The sequence below is a fragment of the Gopherus evgoodei genome, chromosome 4, assembly GCF_007399415.2.
Source record: "Gopherus evgoodei ecotype Sinaloan lineage chromosome 4, rGopEvg1_v1.p, whole genome shotgun sequence".
Classification (NCBI taxonomy): Eukaryota; Metazoa; Chordata; order Testudines; family Testudinidae; genus Gopherus; species Gopherus evgoodei.
This window is the reverse complement of record NC_044325.1, coordinates 46,339,879-46,358,815: the sequence shown is the minus strand read 5'-3', so window position 1 is coordinate 46,358,815 and position 18,937 is coordinate 46,339,879. Positions and strand designations below refer to the sequence as shown.

The following is an 18,937-nucleotide window of genomic DNA, read 5'->3' as shown; positions in this document are numbered from 1 at the left end:
CCCGCCCTCTCTGTCGTCTTTGCTCCAATAGCCAATAATCGCCGTTCCTACTGCATGTCGATTGGGAGGACCTTTCCAGGAGGCGTTGCCCTGAATGCACCTCAGCTGTTGGCGCACGCGTTGTCATGGCGCTTGTTTTGTCACTTCCGTTTGGGGCGGTTGTTATGGTGCTGGGTCCGTCACTTCCGCAGTGATGGCGGCGTGGGTGTCAGCGGGTGGTTATTGTCTCTTGTCGCCGATTAGGGGACGGCTCCGGGCCGGGCGGGCCGCGGTCCTGGCGTGGAGGGTCCCGTTGCGGGCCGCAGGCACCGGGCCGGTGTATGATGTGGTGGTTTCGGGCGGGGGGATGGTCGGGAGCGCTATGGCCGCGGCCCTGGGTAAGGCCTTGTCGCGCTCACCTGGGCTGGGGGCGGGTGGGTCTATCCCCTTTCTGCGGGGTTAGAGCGGGCCCCGGTTCTGACTGGCCGTGAACGTGAGCAGAGAAACCTCAGAGCCCGGTGGTGGGTGCCCCTCCCGCAGGCAGAGGAGGAGTTGGGGCAGAGGGAGGACAGTGGCCTAGATTCCTGGGGTTGATGGTGGATTGTGGTACCCGGGTTGAGACTCGTTCACACTGCTAGTAGCGTTGAAACGGTGCAACGCAGCCCTCCAGCTCTCAAAGCGGGACACGGCTATCACTGGATAAAGATGCTTATAGGGGTGTAACTTGTGTGAAGGGTGGTAACTTGTATGGGGAGTATAAGTGTATCCACCGTAAGGGTTTTGCTGATCTACTGATGGAGGATAGGAGGGGGAAATCACACCCCCAACTCTATACGGTGTGTAGACCAGGCCTAAAATGGAGTTGTCCCTAATTTAGTTAGGGCAGTCATTGCACTTCCTATGGAGAAAGCTTTCATTGAGAAGTGGCAGTTTATTGTGGGTAAGGAAAGGATAATCTCTGTTTTAAACTATACAGCAGTACTCTACACATCTGCACTTAGTTCTTTTTCATTCGTTAAAAAAAAAAAGTCCAATACTTTAAGCTCATTCATTTCCTTAATTTTTGCTCTTAAGTGAGTGAGTACATTCCAGCTGGTAGCTGACTGTTTTCATTGGTCCTGTTTCTCTTACTTTTTGTGGGGAGGAGATAATTGTGCTAGTTTTAATATCTGGAAGTAGGGCAAGTTAGGGTTCTGATTTGTACAAGTTGTGAATCATCCCACCTACCTGCTGCTAAAATGTCTTTTATTTAAAAAAAAAAAATCCTTAACATGTAGGTAAGATTGTAGGTGCTTAATGGTGTCATGTTCTCCCTCTGCCCATCTAGAATATGAAAGTGTAATTTTCAAAACATGAATGCCAGAAAATGTAGAGTCAAGCTTCCTTTTACTCCCATATCCACTGCAAGAATACTAAACATAGTAAGAAACAGAACACACACTTTAGAAAATGCAGAGTTGAGATGGCACTTCCTAAGCAAACTCAGCTTTCATAAGGATGCCTAGAGGAGTTCAGAATATCAGTACTTTACCCATTCCTAAGCCTTTTTGTTTTGTCTTCTCAACAAAACAACAGACATGACTTCCTGAAACACAGGTTAATTGGGGTATATAAATAAGAGTCAATCAGAAATTAAGTGTGCACACAGTGGAAATGTTAGTTCTTATTAATGGATCACCTGTGCTACATAAATTCCCAGGCCAAGGTCTAATAACTTCTAATTTTAAGTTTTTAGATCTCTTTGGTACTATACACATCATCTCATCAAGGGAGTTCAGTAGTATATTTCATGTGTTGTACTGCCATTTGTTTTTTCCCTCTTGTAATGCTTTCAAGCCCAGCTAATTCCTAAGCATTGAAAATCTTCATTTTGATGGTGCTGTGTCTTGGGATCCCTTGATTAACTGATCATATATCTTCCTCAAAAACTGCCCAGGCCCCTGCCCATCGTACCAATTTACAAGCTAATCTGTCTTCCCTGTAGTGATGTCATGCAATAGCTATATGATTAAGAGTTTTTAGTGTTTGTGGCCCCACATTAAATTGATTTTTAAAGATGCATTAAATTATTTTCATTTTTTTTCTCCTTGCAACATCCCAATAGAGTAACAGGGCAGAGTTAAAGTTGTTTGGATGCCTTAACTATGCATATCTTACCATGATAGATGTCTTTTAAATGCAATTGTAACTTTGAATTTCCTGGGTTTATAGTGGATATTTGGAGCAAATTGCAGCACCTCTATAATATATTTTTATCCTTAACTTACTAATACATACTTGCAATCTTAACTTCCTCTCAGTAGTGTGGTTTTTTGGGGTTGGGGTGGAGGGAAATCATTGAGAACTATTCTTGATAAGTGTCCACTCCCCTTCATATGACTGAGTCATTACAGCCACTAGAACTGTTGCATGCAAATTAGCTGTAGAGGAAGAGTAGTGAATGGGCGAGTTATTTTTAATGTCAGAATGACCCCATTTATGGTTTTCATGAGCCTAATTGTAGCCTATATAACCATAACAATTAGATATAGTAATAATTAATATCTTAGCTTAATTACCACCTGATTTTTTTCAAGTATAGCCTATGCAAAAATTTCAAATAAATTTAACTGTGTGAATAGTTTGAAGTGTCTGGGTTATTCCATCATAAAGATCATTTGGGACAAAGAAAAGACCTTCATAGATGCTAAATTTCTTAAAGAATTTGGTTCTTAATTAATTTTAAATCAAATTAACAGATTTACTTGTAAACTTTCAGAAAATTTGATCTGTACTCAACAAACAAACAAGATGCTGCAAGTCTGGGGAGGATACGCTGTAGTTTTTCATACAAAACAGGCTGAATCCTTGCTTTAATTGCAAAATGGCTCTTAAACCTTACCTGTGGAGTTGCGAACAGTGCCTCCATAGTATTAAATCTGTACTTACCTAGAAATCTGCACTGTATATGCCTTTCTCTGTAGGGAATTTTATTTAAGTGTCTCATTGCAAGGTGCATGGGAGTTCTTGATTATATAAATAAATAAATGAATTTTTATTAAAAGTATCTTAATAAATGTTTGCCTGTTTCAGGACATGATGTCCACTTCCGTGAGAAGAAAATCCTGTTACTGGAAGCTGGCCCTAGGAAAGCGTCTGGCCGTTTGCCTGAGAGTTACAGTAACAGGGTCAGCTCCATCTCCCCTGGTTCAGCCACCCTTTTGAGCAGTGAGTACAGCTCTTCTTGTTCGTTCTGTATAACACTTTAATCTGAAACTGGAACTGGTTTTATTTTTGTGAGGCCTTTGACAATTCTTCAGATTGGGACTGTCCTTCTTAAACTGACTTGACTGATTCCTACTCTCCATTTCTTACTGCTGAGCATTCTGAATTGAGGTGTCTAAATCAGGCTTTTCTAGGTTAGGGACATGACTTCTTGTTCTGGAATCCTTGTTCATTTTGTATAGATTTTTGTGTGATTTCAGTGCTAGTGAAAGGTCTTCAAGTGACAGCCCTAGAATATTCTTTTTACAGAACAGATACAGCCTGCATTATGTGAAGGAATCTTCTTACATTGTTCTCTAGTCTATCTATTGCACCCCTGCCATGGAGGAATTGGTTCTGCAGCACAATTCAGTCTCCTGGGCCCATTTAGTCTTTGACTTCTCTGCTGATGCAAGATGGACGGTTAGTGGTGGTGGTGGTGGTGGATTTTGAGATGCGAAGGCTTCTCTCCGCTCCGGGTAACCAGACTGAGGTTTACAGCCACAAAAAACTAATTTCACAGCCAGGTTCTGAAATAGTCTTGTATCTGCTTTCTGATACACAGCACGAAGTTGGTTCCTCCAAACCTTTTATTCTCTTTCTTCTTGCTTTTCACAGCATGAATATTTAGGTAGGTGGGAAGATTTTGAGCTGGTTCATGCTCCCTAATCCTGCTAGCTTGAAGCCATACTACTTATTTGTAAACTAAGGGTATATCTACACTGGAAACTTCAAAGCGCTGCTGCAGGAATGCTCCCGCAGAAGCGCTCTGAAGTATGAGTGTGGTTGGGCGCGAGTGCTGAGAGAGAGCTCTCCCAGCGTTTCTGGTAATCCGCCTCCACGAGGGGATTAGCTCCGAGTGCTGGGAGCATGGCTCCAAGTGCTCAGAGCTTGTCTACACTAATGCTTTAAAGCACTCAGACTTGCTGCACTCAGGGGGGTGGTTTTTCACACCCCTTAACCAGCAAGTTAAAACGCTATAAAATGTAAGTGTAGGTAAGCCGTAAGTAGGGTTAATCTGGTTAGGACTTGGATGTGTGAACAACCCAGGTGCTCCAGAAAGTGTATTGGTAATTTTATCTGAGTTGTTGCTCAACTAATGCCCCAGCCTGGAGCAGGGGCTCAGTGCTGCTGGAGTTACCATTATGAGACACACAACTGAGATTCTGACCATTTATCCTATGGCACTCAGGCCAAGAGCAGGGATATCTCTAGGTCCTGTCCAAATTCCAATTCCGGTAATTCTGCTCTCTCTTGCCCTCTTTTGTACCACCTCTGACAATTTCATGGTGCCTTTCATCACAAAGGATCCCAAATAAGTCTGGTTAAAATATGGTAAGTATTTTCTTTAAACATTTTGAGTGAAACAAAAACTTTTTTTTGCAATTTTTTTTGGAATTTGTTTTGGAACTTTTTTTTCCCAATTCCAAAAAAACCCAACCAAACTTTCATGGTTCCTCTCTTTCTTCCACTAGGAAAGGGAGGGACTAAAAATAACAAAACCCCAAAACGTATTGTATTAAAATGAAGCAATGTTTTTCAGTTTGTTTTGATAAAAAATTTTGAACTGTTGGACAATTTTCCAGAAAGCCATTTTTTCTTAAAACACACACACACCCCTCCCCCCCCATATTGACAGAAAAAAATTCAACCAGCTCTAATCCCAAAACATTTAACAAACAGAATGTCTTCACTCATCCTTGAAATAGCCATCTTTGAAATAGAAGGATGGACCTAGTCAGCGTTTGCAGAGCAACAGGATTGGGCCAAAAGAAATCTGATGAGGTTCAACAAGGACAAGTGCAGAGTCCTGCACTTAGGACGGAAGAGTCCCATGCACTGCTACAGACTAGAGACCGAATGGCTAGGCAGTAATTCTGCAGAAAAGGACCTAGGGGTTACAATGAATGAGAAGCTGGATATGAGTCAACAGTGTGCCGTTGTTGCCAAGAAGGCTAACTGCATTTCGGGCTGTATAAGTAGGGGCATTGCCAGCAGATCGAGGGACGTGATCATTTCCCTCTATTCGGCATTGGTGAGGTCTCATCTGGAGTACTGTGTCCAGTTTTGTGCACACACTACAAGAAGGATGTGGAAAAATTGGAGAGAGTCCAGTGGAAGGCAACAAAAATGATTAGGGGAGTACATGATTTATGAGAAGAGGCTGAGGGAACTGGGATTGTTTAGTCTGCAGAAGAGAAGAATGAGGGAGGATTTGATAGCTGCTTTCAACTACCTGAAAGGGATCTGGGGTGGGGCCAGAAATGAGTTCAGGGTGCGAGAGGGGGCATTGGGCTGGGGCAGGATAGTGGGGTGGGAGTGAGGGCTCCGGCAGGGCATGTGGGCTCTGGGGCTGGGGATGAGGAGTTTAGGGTGCAGGAGCGTGCTCTGGGCTGGGATTGAGGGGTTTGGAGTGCGGGAGGGGGATCAGAGCTGGGGTAGAGGGTTGGGGTGTGGGGAGAGGCTCAGGGGCTTTGGGCGGCATTTACCTCAAGCAGCTCCTGGAAGCAGCGGCATGTCCCTTCTCCAGCTCCTCACAGAGACGCAGCCAGGCGGCTCTATGTGCTGCCCTGTCTGCAGGCACTGCCCCTGCAGCTCCCATTGGCTGTGGTTCCCGGCCAATGGGAGCTGCAAGGGCGGCGCTTGGGGTGGGGCAGCTTGCAGAATGGAGCCTTCTCGCTGCCGTTATGTGTTGGAGCCAGAGCGGGGCCCTGCTGCTGCTTCCAGGAGCCACATGGAGCGACCTTCAACCCTGCACCGCAGCTGGAGTGCTGGAGCAGGGCAAGCCCCAGACCCCACTCCCTGGTGGAACTCAAGGGCTGGTTTAAAACATCTGGCAGGCCAGATCCGGTCCGTGGGCCGTAGTTTGCCCACCCCTCATCTTAATGTGACACTGAAGTTGCAAGCCTGATTAATGGGAAGGATGGTATAGTCTTCAGGGATAGAGGAAGAGAAGGGGAATTTGTGGGCTGCTGAGATAATCTGATGTGTGGCTACTGGCAGATCTGAACCCTGCATCCTAATGATGAAAAGTGTTTTAATCAACTGATTCCTTGAGCCATTCCCTCCCTCCTGTGCCCCCAACTCAGAGCCTAAGTATATGTAGTGAGTTGACTGTATGCTATACTGAATACCTGAAGTCAGACCTTCACTGACCCCAGGCAGGTGGATTTTTCCTCCTGTTTTGCATCTGTATCAAGAGTAGTGTGAGAGCCTTATAAGAACCTAGACAGACCCAGCTCTGTACGTGGGTGGAGAAAGCAGTCTATGACTAGGCTGGAAGAGTGTTATTCATTAGGGGATTGAGGGGAGAAAGAGAGGAACGTGAATCTGAGTCTCATTTTGATCTCACTGTGACTGGTTTCTCTTAATGTTTTGGGTCCTTCTCTCTCTTTTAGGTTTTGGTGCCTGGGATCATGTTTGCAGCCTGCGATTCAAACCCTTCCGGCGGATGCAGGTGCCTGACTCACTGCCATGAATGCAGTCTGTCTGTTTCTGCTAACGTAACTAGAATTCTCAGAAATATTTACCTCTAATAGGCCAAAATTTGTTTCCTCCCTGGAGAGAAACGGGGCACACTGACTAAGCCTGTTGTATTCTTGGTGTGTCAGTCTTCCTAGGATCAGAGGGGTTGCTATGTTAGTCTGTATCCACAAAAACAACGAGCAGTCTGGTGGCACCTTAAAGACTAAGAGATTTATTTGGGCATAAGCTTTCGTGGGTAAAAACCCCATTTCTCAGATGCATGGAGTGAAAATTAGAGATACAGACATAAATATACTGGCATGTGAAGAGAAGGGAGTTACCTTAGAAGTGGAAAACCAGTGTTGACAAGGCCATTTCAGTCGGGGTGGATGTGGTCCACTCCCAATAATTGAGGAGGAGGTGTCAATACTAAGAGAGGGAAAATTGCTTTTGTAGTGAGCCAGTCACTCCCAGTCCCTATTCAAGCTCAAATTAATGTCTGATATCAGACATCAGGAATAGTAACATACAAAAGCCAGTAGGAGAACACTTCAGTCTCCCTGGACATTCAATAACAGATTTAAAAGTAGTCATCCTTCAACAAAAACTTCAAAAACAGACTTCAAAGAGAAACTGCAGAGCTACAATTCATTTGCAGACTTAACACCATTAATTTGGGCTTGAATAGCGACTGGGAGTGAGAGTCTTCCTAGGAGACTTTCTCACCTTTCTTCATTCTCCCTCAATCTCTTGACATTAGCAGCTGGAGGGATGATTCCTGATGGAAGTTCTAGAGATTGCCCATCATCTTTCCCTGTTAAGGGAAAGTTGTGAGCAGGTCCTGATGGAGCTGCACAATTCATGCTGAGTCTATGCAGTGTGGTAATATTTTCTCTCTCTCTTCCCCCTAATAGGTATGGGATGCCTGTTCAGAAGCCATGATAATCTTTGATAAAGACAACTTAGAAGACATGGGTTATGTAGTGGAGAACGATGTCATTATATCTGCTTTAACCAAACAGTTAGATGCAGTGTCAGGTAGGCGATGATTGCTTTAATTTTTTATTCACAGTGTGGGAGCAATCAGTGAGTTGCATTCAGCAGTGAGCTCTGGAACAGGGGAAGAGAGGGAGGAAATCCATTCAGCAGATCACTCGGAGGTTTATGGAGAAGAGTCAGTCCCTCTGGGTTAGGAAGAGAGACTTGTTCTCAGTGGAACTGTACCTAAGCCTTCTATCCTTAGTCCTTTTCTAGACTTCACACTTGCACTCACTGTGGAATCTTATGTTTTGTTGTGAAATGTCTTTAACTTCCCCCCTGCTCAGATATGTGAGAGGTGATCAGACTCCGCAGTGTTGTGGGCAATATAAGTGCCTAGACAGATTGCTTCGTTGTGCCCTCAGGGTGGGTGTCAGGGGGTCAGCTCTGAGAGTCATTGTGTTGCCTAGCTGTGCCTGGCCTTTTGCGCTCTTTGTAACTTTCCTTCTCTCGTGTCTGCATCACGCTATGACCCTGCTACGTTGTGTTCCATCAGATCGGGTGGAGGTTCTCTACAGGAGCAGAGCAGTTGGGTATACCTGGCCCCTTACCTGTCATCTCTCTGACACAAGCCCTTGGGTCAAAATTGACTTAACTGATGGACGCAGACTAGAGACCAAACTGCTGGTAACTAAACTTCCATTTTCTGTTGATCAGGCACTGTCTCTTGCCAAGTTCTTTCCAATGGATTTAGTTCTGATTTCATGTGTGGTGCTGCTACATTAGTGGGGAGGGTTTGAGTGAGGTGAGCTGCTGACTGTGTCAGAGATACTAAGGGATAATGTTGGTAGCCTTCTTTGTGGCTAGCTGAAGAGGACAGCTGAATTAGAGTAGGGCTGAAGAGGCTGCCTCTTGTTGCAGTATTCTCATTTGTTTAAAAGAAACCACATATCCAAGTGCAATGGGGAGGCCTTTGCTACTTTGAGTTAGCTACTCACTGCAGATAACAAGGGCTAGAATACTGATATTTTTTTATAAAGCCATTGACAAGGTTTCCTTGTATCTCATCCCCTTACAGATTGGTGCAGATGGTCAGAACTCCATGGTCCGGAAAGCAGCTGGAATTCAGAACATCCACTATCAATATGATCAGTCAGCTGTGGTTGCTACTCTGCACTTGTCTGAGGTGAGATCCTGCAAGTTCCTGAGCTGCAGTGTCTGTGCAGGTTAAGTAGGTGATGCAAGATCAGCAGTTCTCATCAGTCCTCCTGTTTCTTCTTGTTATAGGCCACAGACAACAATGTAGCATGGCAGAGATTCCTCCCTTCAGGGCCAATTGCTCTTCTCCCGGTAAGAGACAGTGACTTTTGACTCATCTATCTTTAACTCTTTGGTCTGTTTATTTCTAATCACCTTTCTTCTACCTTTCAGTGCCTAGTTACATTGCCTCTATCTTGCCTCAAGACTTTTCCTTCTTTCTATAACTCTTGTCTGTAGTTGTTTTTCCCCCTCTAATTCTTTTTTATTTTCCTGTTTCCCACTTGTTGGCTTTTTTTGGGTCTGGAGCCCCTTGCACATATTGGTTCTGGGATAGGTGGAATGAAGGCCCTGGTCTGAATTAGCATGTGGGTGGGGCCTGGGCCCTTTCCTGGATTGGCATGTTGGGGAGCCTTGCACAGATTATTTTTCTGTCTCTTGATACTGACTCTTATGGTTCTCTTGGGTCAGCTCTCTGACACTGCCAGCTCTTTGGTTTGGTCCACATCTCATGAACATGCAGCACAGCTTCTAAGTATGGATGAGGAAAGCTTTGTGGACACCATCAACTCTGCCTTTGTGAGTATCATCATTTCATGAGGATGCAGAGCTGACGTTGTTGCTGTGATAAGGGATAAGATAGACTTCTGTAAATTAAAGAATGGTGGCCATTTTGGCCTCCGTTTACTCCATCCTATTACACAAAAAATAGTGAAATTAAGATGGCAACTTTAAAATGAGTAAAGGGTGATATTTATTAATAGAACGTATAATTAACCTGTGAAACTTGCTGCTGCAGGATACTATTGAAGCAAACTTTTTAATAAGGTTCAAAAAACATCAGATACCTGTCTAAATAAGAATAGCTTCTGAAATGACACTAGCTAGAGTAAAATAAGGAATGTCAGTCCTCCTCCTTCAGTGTAATTACCAGGATTTCAGGGTGGGAAGAAATGTCCCTCTCATGGGATACCACTGCAGATAAGTGCATTATGGAAGACTTACGTCTTCCTGTGATGAATCTGGAATTGACTACTGTTGTTCTGACATGTATGGACCTAACATAATTAATGTATTATGGAAGTTTCAGTAAGTTGACTTGGAAGAAAAGTATGCTAGTGTGTGCTGAAAAACATCACATGGGTAGGCCTGATCTCGTCCTCATTTTAAAAGCTGAACAGATTGAGCCTGGTTAGTTCTTGAATTGGAGGCCTCTGAAGAGAAAGGTATTTATGTTCCTTGTGTCGTGGACAGCAACTCCTCTTCAGTCTCCTACAGAATCTCACCCTGTAATTTTAGACACATTTCCTTCCCTACCATTTTTTCTTCATATATTTATATAAAAATAAGCCGAACAAAATTTGTATGCAGAACCCGTGAGTGCATTTTTACAGTGCAGTTGTGCTTTGAGATGGCACTTCCTTTGATTATCCTAACTCATGCACTTCCAAGGCTCCAACAACTCTTTAGTCAATGCAGAAATTCCTCGGAGGCCCAGCAAGCCTATTACTTTTCACTTCCAGTTTATTTTCCACAAAATCTAATTTGCCCTTTAATAAAGAATTCGTCATTTTAGTCTTGTGTTCGTTCACCGTATGCTCTGACTTGTGACACTTCTATCATTCAGATCTGGTTAATTTTCATTAAGGTAGCTTTTGGCTTTGAATCTCTTTATTTGTTGATTATTAGTACATATCTTATCTTGCTCAAATAGAATGGTATAGGCTCTTCTGCCTGCTATAATCAGTACTTGTGAACTTGCATGGATACTAACCAGGCTGTATAACTAGTAGATAAAGTGTCTGATTTAAATGCACGAGCAGTAACTTGAAAGCCTATTACAAGTTTACTTTTACTAGATTTCTATTCACTTTTCCATTAGTGCAGTTACAAGCTGACATTCTTAACACTTTAAGTCAATCAAAAAAGTTTCACTAACACTTTAAAAAACAACCCTGAAATGGGATATCTTCACATGGGAGCTCTATTAAAACATCTCTCAGAGAGGGTCACCCTTTGTGACTGAAGTTAGAGTAACACTGGAGATAGTGATGGAGAGTGAATTACTTTTCAAAAGGATAGGAGGGGCAGACTCTCCTTGTCTAAGATGGTCTCCTTCTAGGCCGTAATGGAGATGGTTTTGTTTGCTGAGTGGTTAGAACTGTGTATTTGGTGACTTTGTTCATTTATGCATCAGTCTGATATTTATTAGGCCATGTTGCATTTGGGTGTTAGTAACGGCAGAATGTGCTCTTTGGAGCAGGGAATCATGTCATCCCTTGTGCTTGTGCCTGGTATGTTGTGTGCACTACACAAAACAAAAGTGTTTGTAATTTTGTTGGGATACCCAGAAGCCTTGGGCTTTGGAGCACCATATAAATCAGTCTTTATTGTTATTCAGTGGAGCAACCTACACCACTCGGACTTTATTGATACTGCTGGATCCGTGTTCCGATCTGCTATTTCTTTCCTGATGCCATCAGGCACTGCAGCCCGCCAGCTGCCCCCAAGCATCGCCAGAGTGGAGCCAAAGAGCCGAGCTGTGTTTCCTCTTGGAATGGGGCATGCCACAGAATATGTCCGGCACCGGATGGCGCTTATTGGGTAAATTGCTTATTGAGGGCTGCAGGTGCCATGGTTGTTTTTATGGGAAAACAGGCCATTTCTGGTTCCATAAAGTGTGTGTTTGGGGAATGAAGTGAAGCGCACCTGGCACAGCATGGGTGTAGATTATTCAGGGAGGGTGGTAGTTGTGGTGCCAGACATGTTCCTCTCCCCAGTTAACAGGTGGAGCAAGTGGATTACATCTGGAGCCATGGAGTGGAGAGGTTCTTCAAGGAAAAAGGCAGGCAGAGTACGTGTAGCACAGTGTGGGGAGGTCAGATATTTATTAGATAAGGGGTGTGTGTGTGTGTATATAGTGAACATGGAGTGCTATAAGGAGGGACTTATTAGAGAGAGGAGCTGAAGTGTGTGCTACATCAGCAGTTCTCAACCAGAGGTCCCAGGCCCCCTGGGGAGCCATGAGCAGGTTTCAGGGGGTCCACCAAAACAAACCGGAGAGCAGGGCCAGCAGTAGACTCACTGAGGCCCAGGGCAGAAAGCTGAATCCTGAGCCCCACTGCCCGGGGCTGAAGAAGAAGCCTGAGCAACTTAGCTGTGAAGGGCCCCCTGTGGTGTGGGGCCCTGGGCAATTGCTCTGCTTGCTACCCCATGATGCCAGCCCTGGCTTTTAATCTACTGAAAAACAGTTGTTGTGGCACAGGTGGGCCATGGAATTTTTATAGCATGTTGGCGGGGGCCTCAGAAAAAGGCTGAGAATCTCTATGCTACACTCAGAGGGCAGGGACTTAGTGGGTAAGGAAAACATGGACTGTCTCTGCTCTGCTTTGGTTAGGATATGAGATGCTGTCTGCTCTGCCTTTAGGGATGCAGCACACAGAGTCCATCCACTAGCAGGACAAGGTGTAAATATGGGCTTTGGAGATATTGCATGTTTGACACATCACCTCAGCACAGCGGCCTTCAATGGGAAGGATCTGGGTAAGGAATAACCTACAGTTATTTGAATATCCCCTTTTCCAAGTCTTCCAGCATATCTGAACTTCTTTCTTTTACATAGTGAGCTCTTCAGGGTAAGGATTGACTCAATTTGTTTCCTGTACACTTCTGGGCACACTGGTGTCTCATAAAATGAATAATGTATCAGCATATTTATAAACTGGGATGAGCTTGAGTGTCCAAACTTCATCTGTGGACCAGTTGGAGAGTGATGCTTCTGGATGCATTTCCGTTTCCAAAACCCATGCTGTGTTGCCCAGTTTACAGAATGTTCCATTCTGCTGGCCACTGGTGTAAGGAGATGTGGGAATAAGAGCTTCTGGAGGGAACAAGGAACTCTTGAATCTTGCTACTTGCTGAATAGCACCTTTTAAAAATGAATCTAGAGCAGGGGAGGCAAATTATGGGCTGTGGGCTGGATCCAGCCCATCCAGGCTTTCATTCCAACCCATGGGATTGCCAGCCCTGTGCGAAGCGGGGCTAAGGCAGGCTCCCAGCCTGTCCTGGCATCACGTCCCTGCAGCCCCTGAGGATAGTGGGGGCAGAGGGCTCCGAGTGCTGCCCTTGCGTGCAGGCACTGCCCCCTCACAGCTCCTATTGGTCTGGAATGGGGAACCGTGGCCAATGGGAGCTTTGGGAGTGGTACCCATGGGTGAGGGCAGCACGTGGCAGAGCCGCCTGCCCCACCCCACACCCAGGAGCCACTGCTGGACATACTCACCACTTCTGGGAGCGATGTGGAGCCAGGACAGGCAGAGAGCCTGCCTTAGCCCTGCTGTGTGCTGCTGCCATCCCAGAGCTGCTCAAGGTAAGCGACACAGAGCTGGTGCCCGCACCCCGAATCCCTTCTGCACCCTACCCCCATGCCCTGAACCCCCTGCCATACCTTCTGCACCCCAGTCCCTTGCCCTAATCTCCTTCCTGCACACTGTACCCCCTCCCACACTCCCACTCGCACCCCAACCCCCTACCCCAGCCCTACATTCATGGCCCTGCATGCAATTTCCTCACCCAGATATGGCCCTCAGGCCAAAAAGATTGCCCATCTCTGATCTAGAGGGTGCAGAGGTAGTTGGTGGGTGTGTTTTGGGTGCCTGTGGAGCTCATTATGTCAGTGGCATGAGCAGTTGGGACTGCAATTTATTTCTCTCCTCTCTTTTCCAGGCTCAATAAAGCACCTCTTACAGTTTGAGACAGAACGTCAGAGGCATAATCTCTCTTTAATGGCTGCCATTGACTTGTTAAAGAGACTCTACTCCACAAGTGTCGCTCCCTTTGTGCTGTTGAGGACATGGGGATTACAAACAACAAATGCCTTATCTCCAGTCAAAGTAAGAGGCACCGTTAAGACACTACAAACTAACTTGTGATGATACAGTGAGCTGTCACTAGCAGATTTAGCAGGAATGACAATGCTGTGTTCAAATGGCATGTGAGTGAGACAATCCAAAGGTATATTTGGTTATCTGGCTTGAGTGGTCTTCACTTCTGTGCCATTTGTTAATGATTCTACCTTGGCTACAGTGTGGGTCTCTTCCTGTAGCCCAGATAGGGCTACCTGAAGAGAAGTGCCAGTAACTGTGTTATCCCTAAAGATTCATTATTGTATTTTATTTTCCTGAGGCCCAGATGCCAGTGTGACCCACTTCCACGTAGCCAGATGACTTGACCTAGTTGCAGTGCTTTTATGGTGAGCCATCTCTTAGGCAAACCACCTATTATCAGCACAGCTCCCTCTAATCCAGCAACCATCACTCAGAGTTTCTCTGTCTTTGATTTGTTTCATCCTGACTGTATGTAACTCCTTGAGATATATTGCAGATGGTCAGAAGCTGACTATTCTGAACAGCACTCTCTTAGGAAAGAAGTCTCCTAAGGCTCAGTGGCTGCCAGTGGAGAGTAATGTGCAGTGTTCTGCACTAATGCTTTGATTGCCTTGAAAATGCTTTTATCTTACCAGAAAGGGGACCGGGGCTTTTTATTTGTTTTTCTTTCTAGCAACAAGTAGAGTGGGTCAGCCCTTGGTGCTGGGCTGTTTAGGAAGGAGAGTAGAGGGCTCCACTTGTCTTCCCTGTGTCTGCTGGAAAATTAGGCCATGTTGAATCCCTCTGCCTTCCTTTCCTTAGGCAGGAAGAGAGATGGTATCCAGTGGGGTAGAGGGAAGGGGGATGCAGCAGCTTTCTCTGCTTTGTTTCTAAATATTTGTGTCTCACTGGTTCACGAGTGACTAATTTTTTTCCCCTTTTCCTCTTTAGGAGCAGATTATGTCCTTTGCCAGTAAGTAAATTCTCCATGTGTCTAGAGCTGCAGTTCACCAATGATTGCTGGGAATCTGAGATCTTTAACCCTGTGAGGACTATATCATGTCTGGTTTGGAAATATGTATTTAAATAGTGTCTTTGAAGAATAACAATAAAAACAGCTGTTTGTTTTTTAGTTTTTTTTAAACAACATATACTCATCTTTGCCGAAGTTCTGTTTGTTCTGCTCTCCTTTGAGGACCAACTCCTGTCCTTTGGCACTAGTAGTTTCAGCTACTGAATCATCTTTGCTATGTGCTTTCATATAGAAATGGTCCTTTTAGCCTAAGGTTGAAGAGGCAGTAAATGTACTGTTTTCCCTATACCTTGCTGCACTGTGGTGCTCTCCCTCTAGGTTGTCAGCCTCCAGCTGCTGGAGCAAGATCTAGTGCCAGAGGTGAGTGTGGTTTGCAGCACGGAAGCCAATTCAGGGTAAGACTGGCTCTGTAAGCCCGAGCCTGTCTCCTCTTCCCCAAACAACTCCCTTTTGGGAGGGCTGAGGGGTGTCTAATGGAGGGCCCTTCTCAGGAAACTGGCTACTCCCTTGAGTTGTGCATGCCATCCCAGTTCTTTGGTACTGAGGAGTAACACTCAGATCTAGAAAGGAGGAAAACTTCATCACCAAGGTTTGAATCCAAGAACATTTTGTTAAAAATAGCTTTTTAATTACTAAAATAGGCATTTGAGTGGCCTTGTCTTAATGTTCCAAACACCAGGCTCCTGCATTAGACAGTTAATTACTTAATGCTGTAATACAACATCAGCAGTGGATTTATATTTTATAGCAGTGCTATCATTTACATTTAACTAATATCAGGAATTAACATTACAAAGGGGATGTAAACGTGAGCTTGTGACTGAAAGCAAACTCTCTCAGGCTATGCCTGCACTGCAAGCGAGTCGTGTGACTCCCCTGCTCGCGTAAGCACACTCGTACTAGCTGTCACTGAGCTAGCCGGAGTATAAATTAGCAGTGTAGCCTCCATAACATGGGTAGTGACAACGGAGGCCCAGCTGAGCTATGCCAAGAACATACTCACTGGTTTTAGGCGTGTTTGTACTCTGCCCGTCTCTGCTATTTATACACTTGCTGGCTCAACAGGAACCAGTACGAGTATGTATACATGAGTAGGGGAATCACATCCCTAGCTCACAATATAGACATCGCCCTAAGCTCTACAGTCACTTCTGTTAGAATCAGTGTCCTTTATCCAGGCACTTTCTCCTCTCCAGCAATGATGCAGGTTAGGACCCTTCTCTTACACAGCTACTTTGTGCTTATTAATAAATAATCTCGTTGCACTAGGGTAAGTATGCAGACTTGAAGAAGCAGGTGAAGTCCCCAACTCACCTCTGGGATAATTCAGATGAAAATTTAGGATTCCATCCTGCAGATCTTGTGCAAGTTGAGAATTTTGTGCAAGGACTGCACAATTGGGCCCTTGATCAGCAACAGTTTACAAATTGTGCACTGAAAAATCAAGGCCCTGAGCATTCCAGACTTAATACAGCTTTAGTATAGAGAAAGCAGGTGCTCCTAACCGAGTCTGTAGTGCCTGAGCTTGATACTAAAAACACAGAAAACTTATTCTGAACTGTACTTGTGCTATTCTCTAGGCTACTTGCCTCCCCTAAACACAATCAGTCCTTTTTCCTAAGTTTTCCCAAGGCCTTGAACTTATGGAGAGGGGGGTAGGTCTTCTATTGGCCTTGTCTCACTCCCTCCCCTGGCCTTCCAGCTCTACATGCAGTTGGTCTCATTTCTGCTCCTATGGTCAGATCTAGAACTAGCAGCAAGGGCTCAGATTAATGGGTGACTAAAATAGCTAGTTCTCAGCTGTCATCTAGCCATGCTATTCATCACTTCATCCAATCTTGTAGTCAGTGAAAATTCCAAGATAGAAAAAAAGTTTGCTGAAAGCAAGACTTATAGGCAGTAGATGACTGCAACTTCCCTAGTAATGTGTGCATAGCCAGCACTGCCATGACCTCTGGCAAATAATACAGAACAGTCATTTCTGCATGAGAATGTGGTGAAGGCTTCTTACGTTCCCTGTACAACAGGCCAGTTTTGAGGTATTTTACACTAGAGAGACTGGCCTGTTTTACTGGGAAGTTGCAGGGGAATCTCTCAGGTCATTATGGGAGCTTTGCCTCACCTCAGGTGGAAGAGAAGGGGCAGGTAGTTTGGCATGAGAGGGAAAAGACTGCCCCCAACAGGCTATGCTGAAGAAGCAAGCTGGCAGTGAGCATCTGCAGGGATGGGCCATCTCATGAGAGCACTTTTTGCTTCCAAATGTAAACCTCGCTTTTGCTTCCACATAGCCATTCAGGCTACAAAAGATTAAAATTGTTTCAAAAGTGACACCATTGGACAACCAAGTACTGTCATTCCAGAGTGGCTGGGTTGAGGAAGGAAAGGAAATACCGAAGCTACAACCCCTTCCTTGAGTGCCCTGTTTCTACAGACCAACTGTATAAGATATTAAAGACACATTCTCTACCCCAGTGCAGTGACTTGCCAGGAGTCTTGTACTAAGAGTATGGCTGTATAAAACAGATGTTGTAGGGGCCAGCCATGCTCCCCTCCCCCTCAGTAGCTTAGGTTTGTGTGTTATGGGCCCACCCCAGCAACATTATTATAGTTCCTGCTCTCATTGACTTAGAATCAGACAGATCCTTCATTTCCCCCCCCCCCCCCAATTTGAACAGGAACCAAGTTACCTCCATTCCCATTTTCCTCTCCCTTTCACCTCAAGTAAGTGAGAAACCATCTGTTCTTGTCTCACCATAGCTCTTTAACCAGCATCCTCTGACCAGATAATTGATTTTTGGTTCTACCTTACTCAATACTGCTTAGCGTGAGACTGGTCAGAGGGGGAGAATAGAGAGGGAGAGGCCCAGGCTTCCAGACCAAGACAGCCAACCTAACCCCTTCTTGCCTTCTGCTAAAACCCTCCTCCCTGCCCAAAAAACACTTGCTTTGGAACTGGCCAATCCTGAAAGGGTAAAAGCCCTCAGTATTGAGCAGTTTAAGGGCTAACACACTGAACACTGAGGTTTGCAACACATTGGAGATTTCACTCTGCGTTGACTGCATGTGTTGATATCCTGTTTGAATATTTATATTTTTTAAAATTCTCAGGGCCAAACTTCAGTTCTACATGTAAAAATGATCAAGCATCATCTGCCAAAGGTCTGCAGTTTGCCAGGGCATGACAAGCACTCTGAGCTGCTAGTAACATGGGGCATCTATAAGTCCATTCACTGAACCTGTGTCTGGGCTGCTTATAAGCACAATCAGCTTCTCTGGCTTTCAGGAGACAGATTTTGGATCTTACGGCAATTAAGATATTTAGAAACCATACTGTGGCTGTTCTCACTGCAGTTGGGAACTGCCTAGTCCTTGGGGAACTGATTCCATGGCTTCGATCCATGTTTTGTTGAAGGACTGACTCCTGCTGAGCTATGCAGATGAAAATCTGAACTTGCCTTCTCTTCCTTCTGGAAAGGCTAATGTTCTGTAGAGGGTGCTGGCTCAGTGGGAGAGCCCCAGAGACTGCAGCAGGTGAAAGGTGGCACCCAAGGCCCAGCTTGTCTCTATGTTGTTCACTTTCTTTGTTAACTATGAAGAAACAAAAAGAAATCAGTCAGTTGCAGCATTTCTCCCAGACTTAATACAGCTGCCACCATAGACAAAGAACATGATTACTTATGGCACCTTTAGAGACTAACAAACTTAGTAACCCACGAAAGCTTATGCCCAAATAAATTTGTTAGTCTCTAAGGTGCCACAAGTACTCCTGTTCTTTTTGCAGATACAGACTAACATGGTTGCTACTCTGAAACCTGTCATAGACAAAGAGCAAGCTGATGGGTAGATGCATAGAATGGCAGCAACCTCAAAGAGCTTCACCCAGTACTCTGCAAAGGAAAACACAATGGATATTACCTGGAGGCAGTAACCTGAACTGCTAGTGTCCAAGAATATTGGTTATGGAATCAGATGGCTTTTAAAAGAACAAATACAGTCTCTCTGCTTTGAGTCCAGTTGCAACTTGGCATGGGGATGGGGGACTGCTTGGGCAGCATAGATTCCTGCTTTTTATTAGGTGTTGTACTCGTCTGTAGCCCACTGTACAATCCAGACCAGT

At 44.9% G+C, this 18,937-nt stretch overlaps 2 protein-coding genes across 8 annotated transcripts in view; one reads left to right on the top strand and one right to left on the bottom strand.

Moving 5' to 3' along the window:
• Positions 1-176: 176 nt before the first annotated feature.
• COQ6 (coenzyme Q6, monooxygenase) lies at positions 177-14,919 on the top strand. 3 transcript variants are annotated; one of them, XM_030559203.1, is made up of 12 exons: positions 177-377; positions 3,052-3,186; positions 6,621-6,679; positions 7,602-7,725; positions 8,222-8,352; positions 8,744-8,851; positions 8,953-9,015; positions 9,394-9,501; positions 11,324-11,526; positions 12,350-12,465; positions 13,648-13,814; positions 14,739-14,919. In XM_030559203.1, the coding sequence occupies exons 1-12, from the start codon at positions 194-196 to the stop codon at positions 14,766-14,768; spliced, it is 1,428 nt and encodes a 475-aa protein (XP_030415063.1). In that variant the 5' UTR covers positions 177-193; the 3' UTR covers positions 14,769-14,919. The 3 variants fall into 3 exon arrangements, with proteins under 3 accessions (XP_030415063.1, XP_030415062.1, XP_030415064.1); XM_030559204.1 differs by lacking the exon at positions 177-377 and adding an exon at positions 426-919; XM_030559202.1 differs by lacking the exon at positions 14,739-14,919 and having other exon boundaries at positions 13,648-14,725.
• A 99-nt stretch (positions 14,920-15,018) lies between these two features.
• Positions 15,019-18,937, bottom strand: part of ENTPD5 (ectonucleoside triphosphate diphosphohydrolase 5 (inactive)) — a 41,594-nt gene continuing 37,675 nt past the window's right edge. For 2 of the 5 annotated variants that reach the window (XM_030559205.1, XM_030559206.1), the window contains one exon: positions 15,406-18,408. In XM_030559205.1, the coding sequence (XP_030415065.1) occupies positions 18,322-18,408 (87 nt within the window). In that variant the 3' untranslated portion in view covers positions 15,406-18,321. Of the gene's footprint in view, positions 15,381-15,404; positions 18,409-18,937 lie in introns of those variants that run through there. The other 3 variants (XR_003999970.1, XM_030559207.1, XM_030559208.1) reach the window with 3 other exon arrangements.

What these genes read in the sequence shown, in the direction of transcription:
- COQ6 (XM_030559202.1), top strand. Translation starts at nt 194, where the DNA reads ATGGCGGCGTGGGTGTCAGCGGGTGGTTATTGTCTCTTGTCGCCGATT. An exon ending in CGCTATGGCCGCGGCCCTGG is followed by an intron (nt 378 to 3,051) that starts GTAAGGCCTTGT and finishes TGCCTGTTTCAG; the next exon opens with GACATGATGTCCACTTCCGT. An exon ending in ACACCATCAACTCTGCCTTT is followed by an intron (nt 9,502 to 11,323) that starts GTGAGTATCATC and finishes ATTGTTATTCAG; the next exon opens with TGGAGCAACCTACACCACTC.